At 42.7% G+C, this 24,362-nt stretch overlaps 2 protein-coding genes across 2 annotated transcripts; one reads left to right on the top strand and one right to left on the bottom strand.

Moving 5' to 3' along the window:
- The first annotated feature begins 14,230 nt into the window (after positions 1–14,230).
- LOC108081842 (ER membrane protein complex subunit 7 homolog) lies at positions 14,231–14,875 on the top strand. Its single transcript, XM_017177083.1, has one exon. It carries the CDS (start codon positions 14,231–14,233, stop codon positions 14,873–14,875), a length of 645 nt encoding a protein of 214 aa, XP_017032572.1.
- Positions 14,876–15,692: 817 nt separating this feature from the next.
- On the bottom strand, positions 15,693–24,103 carry tsh (teashirt). The gene is made up of 2 exons (XM_017177104.3): positions 22,630–24,103; positions 15,693–18,741 (listed from the first exon to the last, which is right to left on the bottom strand). Exons 1-2 carry the CDS (start codon positions 22,680–22,682, stop codon positions 15,861–15,863), a joined length of 2,934 nt encoding a protein of 977 aa, XP_017032593.1. The 5' UTR covers positions 22,683–24,103; the 3' UTR covers positions 15,693–15,860.
- Positions 24,104–24,362: the final 259 nt, after the last annotated feature.

Here is a 24,362-nt window from a genome sequence, read left to right as displayed (position 1 = left end):
GAGAGAGAAGAAGAGAGACAGTGGGAAAAATGGGAAATGGAAATGAAATGATGAAGGCAACAATTGGCGCATTAATCTCACAAAATGTCGCCCTGAAGAGCCAGGAAAGGAAAAGGTCGATCGAACATGTGTTCGGCTCAGGACTCCTCGGGGTCTCCTCTCTTTTCTCTTTTGAATAATTGAATTGTCAGATGTCTGTGTAGTGGGAGGGAGCGAGACGAGGCGCGAGGGAAGGAGCTAGCAATAGTGACGGTAAAAAGTCGCTTGAGTGGCTCACTCAATGAAGCAGAAACAGGTAGGAAAATTCTCGCCGAAGGGGAAAGTGTCGAAGGTCGTTTATGCGGGACACGATCGTGACATAGCCGTAAGCATTGACACAACGAACGAGTATGTTCTGAATGCTTACATTTTGGATATTGAAAAATTCATTTAAAATGGAAAGTCAGCTAAAAGTTGGTAGATCTTCAAATTAAAGAAATTGATTTGCCTTAAATTTGGTTTCTAGGTCTTACTTAGATTTGAGTTATTAATTATTATTTCTTTTTAATTATAATTAATTATGTATTATTAATTATGTAATAATTATAAGTCACAACATCGTCCTTCAGATGTATAAGCAGAAATTCAATACAATTAAATTTATGAAGACATTCATAAATAGTTACATATATTATGAATTTATTTTTTCTACCCTTCTGGGGGCTTTCTTCTTAATCACGTTTTCTTTGTGCGCATAAACGGTGACCCCGTCCGAAGCATTGACTTGTCGTGGCTCTCGAGTGCTGCATCCGCAGCGAGGAGGCTGCCTGAAAAAAAAGGCATAAGATTAATTGCGCGTGGAAACTCCTAATTAAATCATATCATGGTTCACCCCCTCCGCTCGTTTTCTTCCGCTCAGCCACTTAGCGCCGATGGTTTTTCACTTGCCGAACACTTTTGAAAAAGTGCATATTCAAGTGAGAGGAAGCGCAGGGGCCCGAAGATGCACCCTAGATACCCAGGCACTCGGAGATACCCAGATACAAAGATGCAGAGATACAGGTTGCAGCGAGCCGAGCAAGATGTCTGCCATTTTGTGTGTGCGAGCTGCACGTGAAATCCTTTTGGCCAAAAGAAGGCAGCAACCGACCTGATTGGTAGTTGACTTGACTGCTGTGCGCTGGCCAGATTCCATCAGCAACCAAGCCGGCAACAGCAGCAGTCGCAGCACCAACAGCAGCAACAGCAACAACAGCAGCAGCAGAATGGCAGCAACTAACAACAAGACAAGCGAAAACGAAATGCTGAGACATGAAGTTGACAGCTCAATGCGCCCGAACAAAACCCTGGCTCGCAGCTCAGCCAGAAAGGGACGGCGCCCGAGAGTGCGACGGAGAGAGCAGGTTGGGGCACCTATACACACACACAGTCCGCAGAAGCCAAGCACTAAGCGAGTGGAAAGAGTGCACAGCAAAGTGCCAGCATCGGCAAGGAGACAATTGGGGCCAAGGCTCTAGGTGCACCTGCTGGGGCCCATTCGGTTCTTTCAGTCTACATAAATAATGACACTGTAACATACTGGATATGAAAAGAACCCAAGAAGAATTGACAGACATATAATGTTTTATGGATCCTCAATGTTTCAGAAGACACTGATTACTCAAGCTGTAAAGATCAGGAAAGAATTTATAATTCGGACTTTCATATATAAAGTTTTGGGTGCTTCAGGAACGACATTTTTTCGCGGGTTACTGCAATTCTCTGCCTTGCCTCTGCAAGCTAAACAGAGAAGAGTCAATATTTTGGAGATAATCTTGTCCTTCTCCCAACCAGCATTTTATGAAATTTCTGATCAAATTTTTGTATTTTTCGAGTTCACTTTCTGATCAAAACCCAGCCAGCATCTGAACGATCATTTTTACAATAATCTCCCTAGATGAGTCTTTTATAAGTCGTTCAAATAATTTAAAATAGTTTCATATTATGCGCGACTTGAAAATGACTGATAAATGCTCTCAAAATTTGTTCATGAACAATAACAAATAACAAGAAAATAACAAAATTTAATGAAATAGAAAATGTATCATCCAGGTGATTGAAATTGATTCTTTTAAACGGTACTTCTTGCACAGTTTAGGCGTGATTTGTAAAATTTTGGAAAGTGAAAAATATAATTCAAAGTATACTTTGTTTATAAATAAAATATTCGCAATTACATGTTATTAATTCATACTCATACATTAAACAGTACTATTAAAAATATCTGTAAAGTTCCTTAATGCTAAAGCAAAGCTTAATAACATAATAAAAATTATTTTCATTTAAGTTGATTTTTTGAAATTGGTTAATTTTGATTAAAATATTACTCGAAGAAGGGTCGCTTATTAAAATGAATAAGAGTCCAAAACGATTGAAATTAAATTGAAATAGTACTCGAATACGAGTTTATTATAATAAATATTACTCGAACAAGAAAAAAAAATATAGAAAAATTGTTTATAGACCCAACACAGTTGATTAAATATACCGAAGATGGCCACCATGAGATTTTACAAATATAAAACCGCATCTGAACAACTGAAATACTGAAATAGTGTTGACACTTTGGCAGCTTCAACAACACCGCAGTAGACGTGAGTACAGTTTGACAGCTTCAACAATGTCTGACACCATCTTACCCAGTTTCCGTTCCCATTCATCGGTCGCCTGCTGTTCCAGCTGTAAAATCCCAAGGAATCGAAAAAAGCGTTTCTCTTTCTCTTCCCATTGATTCCTTGCCTTGGCACAAGTCCTTCAGAGGAACGAACTGAACCGCCCAACCCCCTGTGTGTGAGGCACCCCCCCGACCTGCTCCCACCCACTGTAGCACATTGGAAGCGTTGAAGAAGAATCCATCAACTTTTATGTTGCCCTCGGTCGACATTTTTGTCGATTCTGCCTTGCGTTGTGTGTTTCTCCCTCTTCCCATCCCGCTCCATCTATGGTTCTCTCTTTCTGCGTGTGCCTCGTAAAATGCAAATCGAATTTCATATCTCACACACACGCACAGAGCGCCTCGCGTATCTGTGTGAGTTGGCTCAACGATTCCACCCCTTTTTCCATTGTTCTGTCCATCAAAAAGAGCCAAGCAGAAGAGAAGAAAAAGCAGAAAAAACAGAAGAAGCAGCAGCCGAAGATTCCATACAGCAGCAATAACAATAAGAAAGAATGGTATAGCCGGGTGACTCGAAGTTTTGATACCTCTTATGTATCAGTAGAAGAGACTGTATTACAGTATTAAAGAATTTTTTATTCCTTTTGAAAAATAATAAATTCCGTAAAGTATCTAGCTACAAAGTTACCCATCAGTACTGTAAGTTGACCATAAAATAATTTACATAATTAACTATTTCGAGTAGTAACATTATTTTAATGGTAAAGTTTTATGTATGTACTTTCTTGATCTGAACTCTCTGAAAGATTCGTGTGTTTTGCTCTTACCGTAATCCACTAGACTGTAAGTATCTGTATATACTGCAAAGTTACTCAATACTATTGTAACTTTACTATACAATATTGTAAGCAATTTTGTCTTAATATTTCGAGTAGTGTAAGTTCTTCATCAGTAAAATATTACGTTTGTATTTAATTTTATGTATGTAATTTGTGAGTAAAATCTCTGCAAGATCTATGCTTCATACTCTAACCGTAAACGACCAGATCATTTCGGCTGCTGATGCTGTTAAAATGTATACACATATATGGGTTCGTATAAATTATTTGCATTTATGTCATACATCAAATCAGGTATACCCCTGAACTCCACAAGTACCGTGTATAAAAATCCCTACACATGATGTTTTAGCAGGGTTTTCTTCTTGTTTTGCTGCTTTTTGCCATTGTTGCTAGCCATTTCTGCTGCGCTTTGCTGCTGCTGTTGCATTTGCCTTTGTTCATTCCACATTTGTTGTTTTTATTTCTTTAGTTTAGGGTGTGTTTTGTTGTTGATCCAAGCTGGCTAGATTTATTAGTGTTGCTTCTAGTTGTGATGCTGTTTGTTGTCCAAGTAGTTTTGTGCTTTTTCTAAACTTAAGGTTATGATGTTGATGTTCCTATCTTTTTTATCAAAAATGAACAGTATACTTTTCTAATTTTTTAAAAATCTGTTTTAACTTCTTCCCAATATAAGAATTTTGAAATCGTAACTTCTCAGAAATATTGCGATGCCATTTTAAGTTAAGTATTAGTATGATTTACTGATCGCTTATTGCGCTAATCGAATTTGATTTCTCGTTTTCTTTATATTCATTATAATCTCAGTCTAGGGATCAAAAATTTTAAATCTATAGACCTATAGGTTCACAGTGCACAATGTAGATTGTTTCTAAGACCAGGAAAACTAAAAGAAAAATCGTATTATTAGTGACACTTCCTAAAATTCTTTATCAAAATATTTATCACATTTAGTGCAGAATTAGTCTGATTATTTAACTTCCTCACATCTGGCAAATGATATCAAGAGAAGGCTATTTGAGTTGCCACATAAACCACGCCCCGCGCTTTGCTAATTTTCAAACACAATTTTCACTTAACTACACTTAACATAAATTAACTGAAAATCATTTGTTTAAAAATAATTTCGAATTGCATTTGTGCGGGCGACGAAGACGAGGAAGCGCGGCAGGATCAGCAGCAGCGCAGCCAGGACATAAGTGGTAATTGCCATTAACGCGAAATAATTTTTCGAAAAAGGCAATAAGAGCGGCAATTTCCAGCACGAACGCACAGTACTGCTCTCCGCGGCCACTCTGGCCCCCCAACCCGCAAATCCTGGCCAGACCAGTGCAGTGAGGACACAAATTGCAGGACAATCATCAGCGTCAGCGTCGACATAAAGCGTTGACCATTAGCTGGCGCAACGCATAAAATGCACTGCAAAAAGGACTAAAAGGATATGCGTGTGGGTGGCGCTGGTGGCGCTGAAATCCACTCAAATTAATTTGTATTTGTTTTTAGGAATAATTCTCGCGCTCGCTCGCACAGCGAGAGGTAATCAAAAACTGTTGACCCAGGCCAGCGAGCCGTGGGGGTGGCCAGGACCTGGGTCCCTCTGTTAGATTTTTATGTCGTAATCAACATCGGGCTGGCTGTGTCGGATGTTTTGTTTGAGTGCCGATATGTGCGTGGCTCCGATATGGAAGCCCGTGACTGAGGGGTATTCAACTCCCGCCGAAATCCTCTCCGCTCCCAGCAGTTTATGCTGCCTCCCGAGGCTTATGCAATTTGGTCGAAATGTGTTTCAACGCCTGTTAATTGGCGGCATCAATTTCGATAGCCAGTTCTTGTTGCCGCGCGGAAAGTGGAGAAGGAGAGCTTCGAGCACAAAAACGGATTAATGGTTATTGAAGAGCCATGTGGTTTTGCGCCACATAATATGCTGAATATTAACTTATTATGAGCATAATCAAAGTGACGTATAAAATAGTACGCAACGTGAAAGGAGTAATCCAGTCACAGCTTAAGGCAATCAGCGAAATATTTGTGGTGTATTGAGGAGAAAGGTATTTGTAAGTTTCTAATAACAACATCATTTTGTAGTGTTCTTAAAGTTGAATCCACCAGTTTCCATTGGAAACCAGCGTACAGTTACTGGACTATTTTAAGGCCCAAAAGATACACTTTTAAACTATAGACTCAATTCGAATCTAAATTTAGTTATTAATTTTAGATAGAACAAATGTTATTAATTATTATTAGCTATTAAAATACACTGCAACTTAGAGTTCCCTTATAATTCTTCAATTCCAACCAATTTGTTAAACTTTTATGGATAATTATGCGGCACACCAATTTCGATGCGCACAAAGAGTGAACCAGCATATGTGTTTATACAATATTGCCATTTAAAAAACATTTTCCCTGTGTATTTTTCGGGGTTGAGAAACATGGAAGATTGTTGAATTTTCTGGAACTCATCATGCGGAGCAGACATAAATTGTCCGTGGCGTTGTACATACATAGGAGCGAAGCGAGCAGCTAGAGCTGCAGCAGAGCAAAAACTAAATAACTCCGAAGAATGAATTATGACAGTTCTAATTGACTGAAATATGGTGCGATGGCTGCTTTCCATCATCTCAATCTTGTTTGGGGTTGAGAAAGAGCAGAAGGGGGCCGAGACCCAGGGAGTGAAGTGAGCAAACGAGCATCTTACCAGATACTCTGCTTCACTTTCGTTTCAGTTGCGCCGTAGCTCGAGTTGGATGGGATTGGATGGGATTGGATTGGATTGGCTTGGCTTGATGTCTGGTCTTGCTATTTCCGAAAAAGCGGCAGGAGAGGGGAGCAGAGGAGCGAATGGCTGCCGACTCGAGTGGATCTCTTGAAAACAGAACCCAAGGAGACGGCGACAAGCGGACAGTATTTCATTTTCGGTGCTCTCTGCTCGTTTTTGAAGTGCCAGCTTGTGTATCTGAAAGATACGCTTAGCAGGCAGCAGCACACACAATCGAGGCAAAGGAAACGCCAGGCGTAGCTGTAGCTGTAGCTGTTTTCGGGGGTAAAATGAAAGAAATGGATTTTTGACAGATTTATGACTATCGAGCCGTCTTCATATTTTGAATTATTGCCATCGAAATAGACGAAAAATTCGTTTTTCTCTCGCTTCACTTCGCTGCGGTTCGCCTGGGTTCGGCATGGTTTTCCGTTTTGGAAAACTGCCTCCTGCGGTTCTCAAGCAATCCGCCACACACACACACATACGAATTGCTTTTTGGCAGCTCCGGCCTTCGACTGTCGCCGGCCTGGAAGGTGGAACCTGGACGACAGAATGAAGCCAGTTTTTGGCTATTCCATTCTGATTCCTTTTTCATTCAGCTACTTTTTCATCCGGTCTCCTGGAGGTCTCCCTGCGGAAGTTGGGCCGTCCCGGATGGGGTACCTCAATGTCTGATCCCAAGGCAATTTAAGGTAGTGCAATATAATGAATACATATCAGGGTTTTATAACTATTACATTGAACATCAAGTATTACTTTGACAAAATAAAGAATAATATATGTGAATGAACCAAACTTTAACAGAACTTAAATGAATACTCGTTACGCATCAAGTAATATAATCACCCATTGGAGTTTTTACACATCCTGAAAGGATACAAAATCTGTTTAATTGTACTTTAAGCTGCACCTGCAGCTAATAAAAGCGGTAGTATCTTGTCGTAGATATTTATTCGCCGCATGCCAGAGACAATTTCAATCCGTGTATACAACTAAATCGCAAAGCGCATTCACCAATTTGTAATGAATGTAAATGCCTTTCTCTGGGCAATTTTCCATCTGTCCCCGGTTCCGCTATCGCATCGATCGCCAGTCGAGCGTATCGACAACTCCTCCGGATCGTGACACTCGCAAAAAGACAACATTCAATGCATGTTTCGGCCTATATCGAACAAGCGTAGGAGCAGCATAAACATCTAATCGTGGCGACCAAATCAAATTCGGATTGATAAGCATTCGGCTGCAGCTCGAGTCCACAGAATAGCCGAAAATTAAGTAGCGCCAAGAAATTAACCCGCAGGTCCCAGCGGTCTACGATAAGAACGATCCCGATCCCGATCCCATAAACAAAGCCAATTTGGAGGCGGCGAGAGATCGAACGAAATATGCAGCAGCCCACTCGGCAGAGAGGCAAAAAAAGCCAACACAGAAGCAGCTACTTTAAATGAACAATTTTATTTTTATCCCGCAAACAAATCTTGCCGTCGAATGTTTTACAATTGGTGCTTCCAGCCAGCTGGGTCCCACTGTACCCGCCACTGCCCACCCACCTCCCTCGCCCGCAGACGGAGTCGGAGCTGGAGCTGGAGTCGCAGCCGCAGTTGGAGTGGACGTTTCAGTCCGAGTGGCGAGCGTATTTAAGCAACATTATTGCCAAATCGTGACCATAGTTCCATGAAACTGATACCAAGCAGCAGCAGCCTTGGAGGCGGTTGCTGCGGCTGCCACGCCCCAACGGCCAGTGCGCCTGATGTGGCGCCCCCACCTCCCCATGCACCCTCCATCCTCTGCCGCTTTCTCATCTTGGCCCCCACTTGTTTGCCATATAAATTAAATGAAGTGCAAAATGCTTGAGCGCCAGTGGAAATCATAACGGTTAGTCCATATGCAGCCGCCTCAAATGGACTTCTTTGCCCGCCCGAGGGTCCCGGGACTCCCAAGTGTACTATGTGTGCCTAACCCCAGATCAAGCTATCGATCGGGCGACCGTAAATTGTCAGCTTATAATGCCAATATTTATAGATTATTTTCAGGCAGAAGTAATGACTAATTGCTTATTTTTGTCTTAGCTTGAATTACTTTAGCTCGATTATTAAATTACTTGAAGATTAACAAAGTAAAAAAGCGTATTATACAAACAAATAACAATGTGTCTATAGCATAAAGTCTGGATTTTTCTTTGTACAAAAATAACTGCTTAAAAGAAAAGTTGATAATGTTCAGAATTCTTTAAATGTAATCTTAGCAAGCCCAGGCTCCAAAGTATGTATGCTGTCTAGATCGACGCTGCCTCTCTTACAAATATGGCGAGACTTTGCGCGAATCGATATTCGATTGCTGATCGCCGTCTGGGCCTTAATGTCAGTGGTTGTAGTCACGGTCCGGATTGGCCTTTAGCCGGTTGCCAATGGCCAAGATCTGTCGCCGGACGACCTGTAGCTGCTCCCGTTGTAAATGTTGTTGCCATCATCGTAGGCGACATCACACATTTTCGCTGGCTACGCTCCGGCCCCGATCGACCAGGGTGCAGTGGGGAATTTGGTGCACAGTCGTAGCCTTCTGCACGCCCCAAATGGCGCTGATTCCTGGGTACCCCTGCTCCCGGGCCCCTGGTCTGACTCCTCCCTCGCCCAATGGCTGATTTACGAGCAAAAGTGGGAACTGCAGCGGCGGTGACAGCGATGCCAATACCGAGATGCCGCGGCCATGATCATCGTTGGCCAGGTCAGTTCCATTATTTTCCGGCCAATTCGCCATTGTTACAAATGCTAATTTTGATATTTTGTATTTAAATGCAAAGGAGGCGGACGCTGAAATTCCACATAGAAAAAGCCAGCAGTAACTGCAACTGCAACTGCAACCGCAACATCAGCATCAGCAGCTGCTGCTGCCAGAAGCAAGAATATAACTTTATGGAGCAGTGCAGCGTTTATCCTTTAAAATCTAGACTAAACGGAAAGGGTATGTGAAGATCTCTCGAATAGCACATCAGATATATCTGAAAATGATAATAATTTTAAAAGATAAGAATAAAAGAACTATTTGAACTTGAAATATAATTGGTTTCTTCTAAAGAAAATACAAAATACAAGTACTTCGACGACTTGAATTATTTATTTAGGATATAAAGACCCTAAATTTATTTATAAGCTAATTTTAAACATTGTTAATTGTTAGTTTCCTCAGACAGCGGAATAATTCAAGACCAAAAATTGACTTAACTTATTAATATGGATTTTGAATTATGACTTTCTAATAAAATTGTTCGAATAATTATACTCAAACATTTATTTTTGACAAAATATTATTATACATATAATTATTTATTAAAACCAGCTAGTCTCTAGACTTGTCTAATAGAGAATTCGATGTTCTGTAACATTGCCACAGCGCAGCAGCTCAAGCCTTTCCGTACTTCTTTCTAGTTCTTGCAGCAAATGTGGCATTGAATTTCATATTGCTCTTGCCCCAGCGATAGCCCCAGTGCTCCTCTGTCCTTCGTACAGCAAGTCCGATGTTTCGGGCCCGGCCGTCTCGATCTGAGCCACGGACCCCTGTTTACCCCTGCTTCATCTCCATGGCTGGACCGCTCTGGTCGATGGCTATGTAATGGATGTTATGTTCTTGGCGGCGATCGCATGACAGGCGCATGTTGCAGCCGCTGGCATCCGCACCATTATGGCCAAGAGTCGCGAGTCGCTGGCGAGTTGCAACCCACCGTGGCCCAATGCATCGCGCATTCCCCAAAAAGCGTGTAATCAATAAACAACAAGAGCCATCGCCAGCGAGGCCTTTTCTCTCTGTCGCACCGGCTGGTCGTCTCGCTTGCTCGGGATCACTGGATGAGATGGGATTCGATGGGATTCGACGGGCTGGCCTGGACCTGTGGCACCTTGCGTCTCCCCGGTGTAACCTTTGGGAATGCCGTGGCGATTGCGCTCGATTGTATCTGATTCGCTCTCATCTTCGTTTTCTTTCCTCTTTTTTTCGGTCCCAGTCCGGGGATAATGATCCATTGTTTGCATCCTGAACTTGTTTAAAAAAGCGCTCAGTCCACACACTCTTGCACACGATTTCAGCTCCACTCCATCTTGTTTGCCGTCTGGCTGCCTCATCACCGTCAATGCTCCCGTCCATTTCTGGGCCCAAATGGCCGGAATATTTGGCCAATAGCATTTACTACAGCTCGCTTTACTTAAGGTATTTCTAAGCAAATTATAATAAATCTTTTGTAAGTGATTAGAAGTGGGCCTCATATGGTTGAGAAACAGGGATTCATTTACAGAGGAATAATAAAATATCATTATGTAAATGTGTGTTGTATGTGCAATCTATCTATCTAATAATACTTTCATACTTCAGTTACAAATACTATAGAAATTTATACCTAGAAATCATTATAATCTCCCACAATCCCTTCAAATAATTGACATACTCAAAAGTCCGTCAAAACCGCCTCACATTAAATCAAGCTCAAGCGCAATTTGCATACAAATTTCAGATCCCAGACCTTCTGTGAAATGATCTTTCAGGGAATACCGAAATGTGTTAAGATATGCAGGTAGACGTCATCACGATCTGAACCGAAACAATTTTGCATTTGGGGGCCAATAATTTCAAGAATTGATACAAACTAAATAAATCACTCACAAGGACAACACCCCCGATCCTCCGGGAGGAGGAATTCGCCACGGATTCGAGGATCGTGCAGGGCTTGTTGGCTGTCAGGATGGGCAACGTTTCGGCTTTGAGTTAAGCGGAGGTGGGGCAGAGCATACGTAGAGTCCGTCCTAAATGACCCATTGTTTTGCTGGCTCCTAAACAATTGTTCTGCCTGACGACTGATATCGGTCCGAGGATGCTGTCGCTGGTCTGGTTTCGGCTTTGGGAAGAAACAATCGATCGTTGGATCTGAAGGCGATCCTGTCGCTGCGACAAATATCACGCATGAATATTTAAAAGTTTCCCTTTTCCCTTTCCTTTTCCGCATAAAACACAAAGGTGGGTTCGTTGAAATTTATGGCCGTCAGCGGGCCTCGATTTTGTGGAATATCATGTTGTTGGTCATAAAAAACAAGCCAAAGCCAAAGCCAAAAACGTTTCTCGATTCCTAGCAAATCAGTTATGAAGGGTCGTCTTCAGGCCAACGTAGCATACATTATTCGAGGGTATTGCTTGAGAGCTTGGCACGTTCGCCGTGATTTACTGCAGATGGCAATCCTGCCGCGCTGATAAGGCTCAGCGATCGCAATCGAAATAGTAAATCTCTGTGCCTTATCGGCGGCGAAGTCATTAAACGATTATCTTGCAATCGCTCAAATTGTTTTATTATTAAAAGCTCGGCGAACAGGTGAATACGGAGCCATATAGCCATCATATAGCGCTATAGCGATAGGGATAAGCCCGCTCAGTGTCATGCCAAACTCTTCCTTCTGATAGCGACAAGAACGGTGATGATGATGATGATGATGATTGCGTTGGCGGAATTTACGACGCAGACATGAGTCTTGCATTGTAAATCAGTCATTAGCTATCAATTCCCGTGATTGATTTATACTTTGTTTTTGATCGCTATTGATCATTTTTCTCGTTCTTTTTGTTAGATTAGATTAGTATTATTTATAGAACATTTATAAGACAAAACGTGCACTGACCTGGACTTTTAGTTGGATCGAAGATATCCACAGAAAACATTGATGATTATTAGGGCATTGGAAATAGTTTATTATCATTATTATTATAAGCTTTCTTACTTTTATTTTATAGCAGTGCTTTGGTTCAAAATGCGTAGGCATCATAATGATTATGAAATTTAAATATTAATAGAAATGATCATATAATATCCAGAATTCAGACTTGAGAATTACTAAAACACTCTGCTTTAATGTTACTTTTAATTTGTTTTCTTTTTTCATGGGAAATGTACTTTAATGTGTGGTAAAATAGTTTTCTGTTATATGTAATATGATTACTATATTTATAATACCTCTTAAACACAAAAATCGGAGCTATTGCCCAGTTATGAGTATTTTTATTAAAAGTTTTAGCGAAACTGAAGCTAAGGCTGATACTCATACTGTAGCTGGAAGTATACAAATAATTTAATATATTATCACAAGTTTAAAGGTTTTTTTATATTTTAAAGTAAGAGGAAATAATATTTTAATTATATAATATATATCTACATAAATGCAAGCAATTTGTTAATTATTTTTAAGCTTAAGCAGACGATTCGATCTAGTCTCATTTATGTTTCTTCTTATTAACATTGCCTGATCAAGTTTTCCCTCTCTCATCGATCTTAATTTTGAATGAGACTAAAGTATCATTCCTAAATCGCTTTCATAAATTCCATCTAACGCCATCCAACGCTGTTTTTTCTCAAGTCAATGATAATTTTGACTGGACTCCCTGCAACTTAATCTGCATCGGCATTGCCCAGATGTGCTCCGCTCGCATCCCGCCGATCTAGATCGCGGTGTGATCCATATGGGCAGCGAGTAGTCGCTAACCATAATTTATATTTTCATGCGCATGCGCCTGTCAACGGAGCGCGGAGGCAATATCTAAACAGCGACTCTGTTTAATGGCTGCCTTGACGACGCGGATCGGGGGCAAAGCGATCCGGCGGCGGGTTAATTTAAATACAAACAACTGGCTACAGACGGGCCCGGGCCCGGACCCGGTGCGATGGCGCTAAATCAAACGATGAACACGAAATTGCCATAATGACGGCACTAAGGTGCCCTGCGACGCGCGCGATCCTTTCGACAGACTGAAATTATATTGGTAAATGGCTGAGCACTTGTTGAGGCCTCTCGAGCTACTTGCGAAAATTGCTACATTGAAAATTATTGCACATGTTTCTGCAGTGAATCCAGCGCACAGAAGCCGAAAACGTTCATCAAAAGTGCAAATTTGTGGCAGCTTCTTGGCAGGCTTTTTGGGTCTCTACAATCTGGGAGTTTTGGCCACAGTGTCTCCACATACGTACCGCCAAATGCTGCATCCGATGATCCAACAAAAGTCGCTTAAGTCACGACTCCACAGAGAAGAAGCCTAGGGGGAAGTCTCTGGGAGCGGCGGATGAAGAAGGGCTTCCGACGCCGACCTTTCAGTCGCGATGAGTCACATTAAACCAGCTTCAATTGCTGGAATTCTTGGCACTGCACCATGATCACCGCACTGCAGACCAAGCGCAATTGCCGTCGGCATTTCATGAGCGTATGATTTTGGAAGACTAAATAATAATATTGTAAACACACCAGTATTGGTATACCCTTGCAGGGTATTATAATTTTAGAAACTTGCAGGACAGTTAAGGATTCATTTCCGAGCTTATAATAGTGTCAACAGCAGAGTCGATCTATCTACATATGTCCGTCTGTCCGTTTCTACTCAAACTAGTCTCTCAGTTTTTAAGCTATCAGAATTAAACTTTGAATTTAGTCTTGTGAATATTCTCACTACTATATATGTTGGAATGGAACGGATTGGACGACTTTACCATATAGGAACGATAGGACAATTTTTAAAAACATTATAACTTCGTTGTTTTTCAACATATTTTCATCTATTTTGAGATATCACCATTTTGTGTTAGTGTAGAATTTCGGTTTTAATTTTATGAAAATCGGACGAGTGTATCTTATAGCTGCCATAGGAACGATCGGACATGTAGAATAAAATATTATATAAAGCATAATCCAGCTTGTCTAAGTAAAACTTTAAATACAATAGGTTATAGATAAGTTAAAGTTGGCTTTACTTTTTTTCAGCGTATATTTATAACTGCATACTGCTAGGGTATACAAACTTTGCCGCTCCAAAGTTAGCTTCCTTTCTTGTTATAATTTAAAATACATCTCCTTGCTTTAATATTCAATTTTAAGTTTAAAGGCCAGACTGCAGTCAGTATATCTAGGCATTCAAGGCAAAAGTTAACTTCTGAAAACAAAAATGTTTAAAATTATTGTGGTTCTGCTATCTATATTGTGTATGAATAGCGCCTCGGCGTTCCAAGATTTGGACTCGCAGGATACTGTGGCATCTGATCAAGCTCTTTACAACATTAATGGAGTCATCCTAAGACCGCATAAGCCGCTAAGCCAGAAATTAGATATGCGGGATGTAGCACTATCGATCAATAATGGCCAGTTCAAGGGATTCGTGCGATTGGACGGACGCTTCACAATAAGTAGTGTGCCGAACGGAAGTCACATTCTGGAGGTGCACCATCCGGACTTTTACTTCGAGCCCGTGAAGGTGGAGATCAACGGAAAGGGAAAATACCGCGCTCGCAAGGTCAGCTACACCCAGCCATCAGTGATCAACCAGGTGCCATATCCACTGCGCCTGCAGCCACTTTTTCGGCGAAACTATTTTCGTCTTCGGGAGCAATGGCGCCTAATGGATATCCTTCTGAATCCTTTGGTTCTTTCTATGCTGGTGCCGATGCTTTTCATGTTGATTCTACCGAAGATAATCAGTGATCCAGAGGCCAAGAAGGAGTTGGACAACATGCCGTTCCCGAAAATAAAGGACATACCGGACTTTGGCGACATGCTCTCCTCATATCTTTCGGGCACCGCTAAGCCAGGACAAAGGGAAATCGCTGAGAGACCCCGAAAGAAAGCACAATAAATATAAGTTCCTCCCGGAAAGAAAATAATGAGAATCTCGAGTTTTTGTTAATTCCATAAAAACGGTATTTTTATTTGATCACAATGTTCTCTCTCTTTTCCAATTACATAACTCTTTGCCTAGGCGTGTGGCAGCCCTGATAAGGGCTTGTGTGTGTTTCGGGTTAAGGGACTCGTCTTGTACTCTATTCCGCAATCTATCAGCCTGCAAGCCTAAGTCTTTCAAGGATTCCGATTTGGTTTTTGCATCCTGGAAGGATAAGAACAAAACATAGGGGTCTTAATAAAATATGTCGTCTTAGGGAGTGTACTGCAGTCGTGTTAATAGCAGAACTTAAGCAATCTTTTTTGCACAATTAAATTATAAAGCAAATGATAAATACTCGTGTTGATTAAATACTTGAGAACAAGCTTCAATTAAGACATACTTAACATATATATTATATATATAAGAAATGCTTTAAAAACTATTGAGATGTGAACAATAGTTACCTTGAAAAAGTAGGCCTTGCTGCTTCGCTGAAGAGCCGGGTGAACAGGACGCGGCAGGAATCGTTTTGGGTAACAACACCCCCACTCCACTTGCCGGGCGTCGAATCTGTGATTATTTCGTTCTAATCTTTACAGCTTTGCAGCACCGATCCTCGCCAATTCCGCGGGCGTGGTCCTCTGCCCTTTTCGGTGTCTTTTTCTGGTTTTAAACAAAATGTCGTTCATGCCTGCCATCATTTCACAAGATGCATGGCCATAGTGGCCAAGTAATGGCTTCTTCCGCGTGACACTTCGACGTGAATCTCGGTTCGCAAGGCCAAACCCAAAACACACCCTGAACCCTGGACACAGATGGTGGGTTTTGCGGATTCAACAGGGCGGAGGCGAGGCGGCGTTGGCAAACCAAAAAGTTGAAAATGTGTTTTTCTCGAAACAACGAAAACAAGGCAAACGATTCGATTCGATTTCGCTTTTCGTCTCGTCTTTGCGGACTTTTAGGCGGTCTTCTCCTTCTTCACGCAGAATTGTCGCAGGGCCGCCAGTGAGTTTCCGCCGCTGCCACTGAGATTCTCCGGAGACTCGGATCCACCTGCGGCAGCAGCTGCTGCAGCTACCAGCTTGGCTCTCGTATTGCCAGCGCCTCCTGCGCCACCGCTGCTGCCCAGGGAGTCGAACATGGAGGATAGTGCATTCAGAGAGTCGCTGGGATACTTCTTGGGGTTGCCCTCGGAGCTGCCATCGTAGGACTTGTGACTGGAGGCGGGTGACTTGGGTGTAACGGATCGCTGGCTCTCGGCCGGACTCCTGGGAGGCAGCAGCAACCTGGCTTGAGGACTGGCTGCCGACGATGATGGTGTCTTTGGTGAGCTCCTTTCCACGTTATTGTTATTATTGCTGATGGCAGCCGTGCCATTCACCAACGTTGTCTCCATTTTGGAAGGCTCGTCAGCCTCAATCTGCTGCTCGTCGCCTTCGACCTCAGACTTGATCTCCATTTTGATGGACTCGGCGGGCTCTGTCTGCTCCCTTTCTTGTTTGATCACAGGTTTGGAAGACTCCTCATCCAGCGCCGCCGGATGCTGCTTTTCGGGAGTGGGAGGAGCGTCCAATCGCGGCCTGGCCTCTGCACTGCACTCACTGCCGCTCCGTTCGCTGCTGGTGTACCTGTAGTGCTGGTAGTACGGATCATTGGTGTCAATAAGAGGCTTGTTGTAGTCCACAGTCTCATCGATTCCCAGGCGCTTCAGTATGCTAGAGGCCACTGGCGATGTGTTTTTGGTGGATGAGTTGGATGGACTACTGGCTGGCAGGCTGGCGTGTCTGGGCGGTGTGTCAAAGCTGGTGGTGAACATCTGCTCAATGGCACTTAGCACGGAGGATGCCCCTGGAGCCGCCTTGGCGCCGCCATTCTTCTGTTCCACTAGCTCAGGGGACTTGTTCTTGGCGAGGAGTTGAGCAGCCGCCACTTTGGCCATTTCTTCGGGGGATTTCACACCCGTAATGTACTGCCTCATGCGCTCGGCAAAGAGAGCGGCATCGTTTTTATCACCACCACCGGGTCCCAAGCCGGGCTTTCCTTGCACAGCGGACTTTTCGGCTGCCAGATCCTCCTGGTTTGAGGCTCCTCCCTTCATCTCTAGGAGCTTCCGTACCGGCAGAGATTTCTCGCGCTTCTTGGGAGCTGGTCGCTTGCGAGCTCCAGCGGATTGCAACAGGGGCTCAGCATAGTGATTGTTTTTGGCCATGTGGTTGCTCAGATCTCCGAGGGAGCTGAATGCCTTATCACACACCTTGCAGGTGAGCACGGCACTCAGGGTTCGACTTTCCTCGGAACTCAAGCTATTCTGGCTCTCCTTGGCATCCGAATTGGAATTGGAATTGGCTGACTTTATGGAGATGCTCTGTTCCTGAGAGAGAATATTCGTGTAATGCTGCGTCTCCTGCATATGCTTGGTCATTTCTCCAAGGGAACGGAAGCTTTCGCCGCACCGCATGCACTTGAGGATCTGCATGGCCTGCTCCACACCCTTGCCCAACCAAACGTTCTGGCCGCGAACCAATTTCCTGGGCAGCGGCGTGGGTGGGTCTCCTCGATACTGGAAGGCATTCTTTACGTTCGCAGATGGTGAGTGATTCGAGCCGCTGCCGGAGCCACCCTGCTTCCTCAGATTATGGTTTTGCGGTGGCGGTGGAGGAGCTGGATGCTGATGGTGTTGATGGTGCTGCTGCTGTGGATTATTGCTTGGTAGATTGCCGAAAGGTGGCACATTGACCCCACAGTGCTTGCTGTCCTTCATGTGGGTGGTGAGGGCCTCCAAGGTGGGGAAGCTCTGCTTGCACCACACACACCTGAACACCGAGCTGGCCACTCCCTTGTTCTGCCAGTGCGATTGCCAGATATTGTGCCTGGCCTTGGTCACTCCACTACTTCCACTTCCTGCTCCTCCAGACTCGGAATTCTGATGGCTGGATGCCGACTGAACGGGACTCTTTGGTGGTGGTGCTGCAGCTGCTTGTGGTGGCGTGGCCTTGGACGACGAGTGCATTTTCTCCTTGCTGCTCAGGCCACCCGCTCCTCCTCCTTTAACAATGTCGGACATCTTTTCCAGAGGGTCTACAACCAGATCACTTTTGCCATTCCAGTCTGGGAATTGTCCCGCCCGGAAGATATTGGCTGCTGCTACTGCCGCCAAGTATGGATTCACTCCTGGCAGCAGCTGACTGGCTGTAGGCGTGGCAGGCCCAGGATTCGCAGGCGGACTATCCGACTTGAACATCTTTTTCACCTGGATGTGACCCAGTAGCTGTGGCTCCGAGTCGTGGCCACGCTTCCGGGTGCCCACAGAGAGATCGAGGGGATTGTTGGCGCCATCATCGAAGTCCTCTTCCTCGCCTTCCGAAGCCGGTGGCTCCGCCGATTCCGCCCGACCATACAGATTGGTGCGAAAGTCCAGAGCCTCTGAGTGGTTGCTCGATGATGCAGTTGGCGAGGCTTGCGGAGGAAGTTTGAATGGAGCGGCTGCCTCGTTTGGCAATGGAAGAGGTAGGCGTGGCCCCGCACCCGCCGCAGCGGCTGCAGCTAGCGGGAATCCGTATTGCTGGGCAGCCGCCGCCACCATGTGCAGGTACGCCTCCATCGAGGGCGGCTGGGCGGGTAAAGACTGCGGCACAGCCGGGAATGTCGGGTGAAGGGATGGACCGGCCATCATACCGGCGGACATGGCGGCGGCATCCATGCGCTGGCCCACTGCACCGCCGTTGCCAGAGCCACCACCACCGCCGCCGCCATTGTCCGACGAGTTGGAATCGTGGGATGGGCAGCGCTCGCTGGAATTCGCCGACTCCGTGGAGCGGGGACGAGCTGTGGGCAGGGCGCTGTAAGTAAAGAAATTAAGAATAATTTAGAACTTTTTTCGTATGGTATTACTAATGGTTACTAATGGTTCTAGGGTGGAATAACACCAAAATGGAGTAAATTGATAAAAATTTTCATTGAAAACTACTTTTTGTGAATCAAGTCATAAAAATAAGAAGGTAAATAACTCTTAAATTTACAAGGTTCGGTTAATAAATTTGGTATGCTTAGTACGTCAATGTATCTGACCTCTATTTTAATTCAGGCAGAAGATAAAGCCCATCATTAAGACCTAATCAGCTATACATTAATCCAAAATAGCTCAATAAAGCAAATAGCGTCAGCGCGAAATAGCTTTCTCTCTCCCCTGTGGCCACCAGATAGTGACTTTCACATGCCGATCTTCTTTCTATCCTATAGAGCAAACCGGTAGATAAGCAATGAAGAGCATTCGAAATCTTTATGGCTTCCAAAGTATACACTTTGATTCGGTCGGCATGTCTGTGCTAAATCATTTGCTGGCCAGAGGGGAAGCCAACAACAATGCCAACAATGGCAAGCATATGTCAACATTTCGATTTGTTATTCAAATCTCAGAGCGCCATAAACCAAAACGGAATATGTACCAAAAATTAAACTCTGTCGTAGCCAGCTGTGTTTTCGGCCCCCACTCCCCTGCCTCCCCCTCGACCAGGGTCGTAAAAGTCAATATGGAACAATGGCGTTTAATTCGAGATCGGGCGTGAGTTATGAGCAAATCCGATCATAATCAGCATCTTAGAGATGAAATCCGAAATATCTGACCAAATCGGCGGCAATTATCATTTGGCCGCGCAGCCACACACACATTCCGCATAGTTTGCATAAATTAATTGGCCAGCTCATAAATGTACATAAATAGAAATAAATAAAACCCATTTTATAGCCACTCAAAAAGCCGAGAAATAATAAGGAAAATGATTTGCCGCATTTTATTTCCTTGGTTTTTTTTCGAGTGTGCAGTAACGCTAAAATTGAAACCATATATAATTTTTTATAACCTCCGATTGTTTGCTTTGTAAATATTTCACAGAAACATAATTCGGCGGATTTCGTTTAGCTTATTTTGAATGATTGTCTGATTGACTTGTATATGCAAAATGCTATACATTTTTTATGATAGCTCTACATAATGTATATATATATATGTGTGTGTGCGTGGGCTGCTTTGCTTTAAAAGAGGAAACAGCTGAGGTTAGTCAATAACAAAGAGTTAATGTGCCTTGGTTTCAATGGGACTAATATCGCGTTAAATCGGCATGTTTGCCCAGAGATATTCGGCTGTCCACAATTTGTCATGTGCCATTGTGTGACGACCGATCGCTCAGCGTAAAAATGAACTCCCTAACACCGGCATTAAGTTGTTTGGAATCGGCGGAGGTTTGTCATCGGCAGAGTTGTTTAATTGATGGATAGTACACACAATAGATCGGGCCTAAATTCGAAATTGATGCGGTCTTAGGAACCGTCAAGTGAAATCTGATTCATGTGCGGCTTGGCTTACTGCGAAGGCGCTCCCAACTCAGTCAGTCACCTGCCAGGTGACAGCATATCAAAGATAGTTATTAGTAATATAACTTATTACACACGCGCTCCGATCGCTCACCGCTAATTAGCTATCCAGATTGCACGGGACGATTAAGCCCGCATACAAAGCATTTTTTATGGCGGCTTCTTTCCATCCGTCAGAATGAAATTCCCGGCAACTAGTTTTCCCCTCTGGGGGCATATCATAATCTGCAATCTCGTTATTCGATTAAGCTTAAATCAAAATGATTTATATGTATACGCAACTCCGCCAAGTGCAGTTAATTACGATTCTCATTAATAATTGAGAGAGTTACAGGTTGATATGCATCTGCATATACGGCGGTGTCAGTAGATGCAATGTTTCAAGCACCATGTACAGTGAGTGTTGGCATTATGCATACATTTGATATATTTAGATGCGGGTAAATTTTTATCATTTTAGTTTTAAATAAGTTTGTATCTCGGCTTATCTTATATCTCATTAATTAAAAGTTTATAGATATAGTAAATAAACGAGAACACAAATGAACAGCAAACAGTTAACTGAATCTATTAGATCTATAAGATTTATAACAGTTTAATTTTAGTTTAAAATGATTATTAACAATAAAAGATTAGATTTAAAAGAAGTTATGTTTTACAAGGTTGTTTTTATATTGAGATTTGACACGTGTTAAATTACCCTACAATATCTGGGATCTAGTTAAAATAAAATATTACTTTATCATATAATAATATTAATATTAAATAATACGTTGATAGGAAAATTAAATATAAAATTAAATTTATTTTAATACAACCTCCTTTTTTTTGTATAAATTGATTTAATTACTGTTCTTAATTTATTAATTTGAACTTTCTTTAAAGACAATACTAAGATAACGCACTGTACTCGGTAAACAAAAACTAAGGCATTACTAATCCGTTAAGGTAACAAAGTAACACACACTAGGATCCAGAGACACGGACACATGCACACAAATCAGCGGCAAATTGTGAACATAAATCTTTCCCGTAATAGGAACACACACACACATTTGCACAAGCACACACTCGGAGAAAGGGAGAGGGGTAGTGGGAAAAAGATGGCAAGCAGAGCGAAGCGCATTTTGAGTTTTTCACTTTTCGTATGATTTATTCAATTCGGCTGCCTACGTCGTCGCCTTGGAAAAATCTTGGGAAATCGTTCGAATATTTGTGCAAAGCAATCTTCGAATCCTAAAACGGGACAATTTGTCGCACTTCATAAGTAAAGTACCAGATCTCCCCCAATTACACCAATGCCGACTCGTCGAAAAACCAGTTCTAAACTTGCAACTTATATCTGCTCGGATTTTGTTGTCAGAGTGCGAACGCAAAAATGTATCTCAAACTTGTTTAAGCACACTCTGTAGGCACGCACAGATACAGAAACGCTTAGACACAAATTAATAACCCAAAGATAGATCATCAAACCTCCGCCAATTTTGCGTTTGATTTTCCCAACGTATTAGCCCATTCCACAAATCGCAAATTAAGCTTTTCGTTTGCACTTTGCAATTTGATAAAGAGTCTGGTTCGATCGATCGGGGGTTCTGGTTTTCCCGATGTGAGCCTTTACAGTAAATCAATACTTTTTGGTTTCCACATGGGAACTGTTGCGCTCTCACTCAGTTCCGAGGGGTGGGTGTTGTGATATATGGGCCTCCATTGGCGTGGGGCTGAATTTATAACGACAGGTGTGCGCCGAAGTCGAGGACGCTGGTGCCAATCATCATCGGTGCTCCCAGTTCTCGCTGGCTATGAAATCATAATTTCTTGATATATTTATTTGGCTGATTTGACCGAGAGTCTAAAGTAATATTTTAATGGCCCATTCAACCATTTCGGCTATCAGCTCTGGGAGTGACACAACGGAAAACCAGAAAGATTTTATCAAAAGCGTCTTATGTGTGCTGGTGTTCTATTTGTGGATGATGAATGGGTGTCGAGTGTATGATTTTAAAATATATGTTAGTTTTTTAACTAAGAACTTGCTGTTATCTCACAATATTCGAGTTTGATCGCAATCGATAAGAGAAAAAGATTACAGTTTAGGTTTAGTGAATGCCTAAAATGATCCTAAGAATTTGATTTTATGCTTCATATAATACTAACAAATACCTTTACTTAAGAATTACATTGAAATTATAATTTAGGCAACACAAATATAAGGATTAGATTCAATTTTCCATAGCTATTAAAATGAATTGCACATCTCTAAGTTGTTTCTAACAATTTCCGCTGTTTTTTAATTCAATTTTTAAGTTACACTATTTAAAACAACCGATTAGGTATTTTGTATAGATAAAGACACTTACCCGGCATTTAGCGCCTGTCTGTAGATCTCGAGCATCAGAGCCTCGTGCAACATATTTAAATTTTGCTGAATTTTGACGACTTTTCGGGAACGCAGATGGGTTTTGTTTTGAATTTTGTAGCAAACTATTCCTAAAGTTTGCTGGCGGCGTTATAAATTGAAGTACTAAACTTAATCTTAATTTGACACAATATTCATAAATTTGGTTTTTGTTATTTTAAAATTTTTGTTTTTTGCACTTGGTACGTTATCGTATAGAATTTGTTGTTGTAGCGTATAACTTTGTTTAATTTTGTTATTTTATTCTAATAACATATATTTTTTCTCGTATGGCAGACAAAAGTGTAGTTTTAAATATTTGTTTTGTTTCGAGGCGTTTTGTAATTTGTAAGTTGTTTAAATTTAATTTAATAATTGCATTGAATCGTATACTTCGTTTAGGTTTTGTTGATTTGTTTAAGTAACTGGTTTTTACATCATTTATGAAAGTGTAAGTTGATGTGGTGAGCAAATACCGTTTAAATATACATAAATATTCTTTTCAGTTTCTGTTTAGTTACGTTTATGATTTTAATTCAATAAATATATTTTTTGTGGTATATTATAATTTGTGGTTGTTTTACGTATACTTTGTTGAACCATTTGTGTTTGGGTTAGTTTACTTTTTTTTCGTAGTTATTCAGTCTTGATCAAACATATCGTTCGAAAGTTCTTGTTTTCCAATTTTGACTAGATATGGCGGCTGGTGCTCCTTGAAAAATACTTCGGGTTCCTTAAACTTTCTTCCGTCTATTTCTTTTATTTCTATCACACTTGGTATTTGTTGTTATATTTTACGGAACACGCGAATCGCTCTCCCACTTCGCTCGCGTTGTGCGATTGTGTTGGTTTCATCCGGATTCCGTCGTTACACGTTTGAGAGTCGAAAAGCGAATGAGCGTCGAAAAGCGAATGAGTTCTGTCGGCTGGCTGGATTCTTTCGTCACTACCCCTGGCTCTTCTTCTTTGCGGCGTTCCTCTGCCGCTGCGCTGCCCGCTGCCGCTGTCAAACTGACAGACAACAACAGCAAGAACAACGCTGCGCTGCCGCTCTGCCGCAGCCGCTGATTGATACCAAAAAAATGAAGTAGAAGAGGGAAGAAGACGTGACGGTGACGATGCTGATGGCGGCGGCGGTGGCTGGTGGGGTAGGTAACGATGGGAAGTCAAAGCAGAGACGCGCGATTGGGAAGCTGCGCTGCTCTTTTGACGAGCAAACACGAAGCGCGCGTTTTTGGCGACGGCAATTTCTGATTCGATTTTGCGTTTAAGCGACGGCTGCGCACTTTCCCACCCACACACGGGCACACTTACTCACTCACACACACAGACACGGACACAGACAGCTGGCTGTCACCGTGATTAAATGTGCTGCTGTCTCGCTCGCGCACGCTGGCAGCGCTGCACTCGGCTAATTAATTACCGTGTTTTCCCAAACGCCGCTGAGCTTTTCTCGCATGATCGTACGCTGTAACGGTTTGTTGTAAACTGGAAGAGAAGAGCCAGCGGCAGAGCAGTAAAAGCTACACGGACAGAGAGGGAGAGAGCCAGAGAGAGAGAGAGAGCGATACCAGCAAGAGCGAGCCTGCGCGTGGCCATCATTTCCCCTGCGCGCCAATTGGAATTGTTTACAAGTGAACGATGGGAACGGAACAGGGGAAATTCCGTGAGCGAAACGAAATGAAATGAAAGAGG

The sequence above is a fragment of the Drosophila kikkawai genome, chromosome 2R, assembly GCF_030179895.1.
Source record: "Drosophila kikkawai strain 14028-0561.14 chromosome 2R, DkikHiC1v2, whole genome shotgun sequence".
NCBI classification, from domain to species: domain Eukaryota; kingdom Metazoa; phylum Arthropoda; class Insecta; order Diptera; family Drosophilidae; genus Drosophila; species Drosophila kikkawai.
Note: the sequence above shows the minus strand (reverse complement) of the source record. Positions and strands in the feature narration are given on the sequence as shown.

What these genes read in the sequence shown, in the direction of transcription:
- tsh (XM_017177104.3), bottom strand. Translation starts at nt 22,682, where the DNA reads ATGTTGCACGAGGCTCTGATGCTCGAGATCTACAGACAGGCGCTAAAT. An exon ending in AGACAGGCGCTAAATGCCGG is followed by an intron (nt 18,742 to 22,629) that starts GTAAGTGTCTTT and finishes CTTTACTTACAG; the next exon opens with CGCCCTGCCCACAGCTCGTC.
- LOC108081842 (XM_017177083.1), top strand. Translation starts at nt 14,231, where the DNA reads ATGAATAGCGCCTCGGCGTTCCAAGATTTGGACTCGCAGGATACTGTG.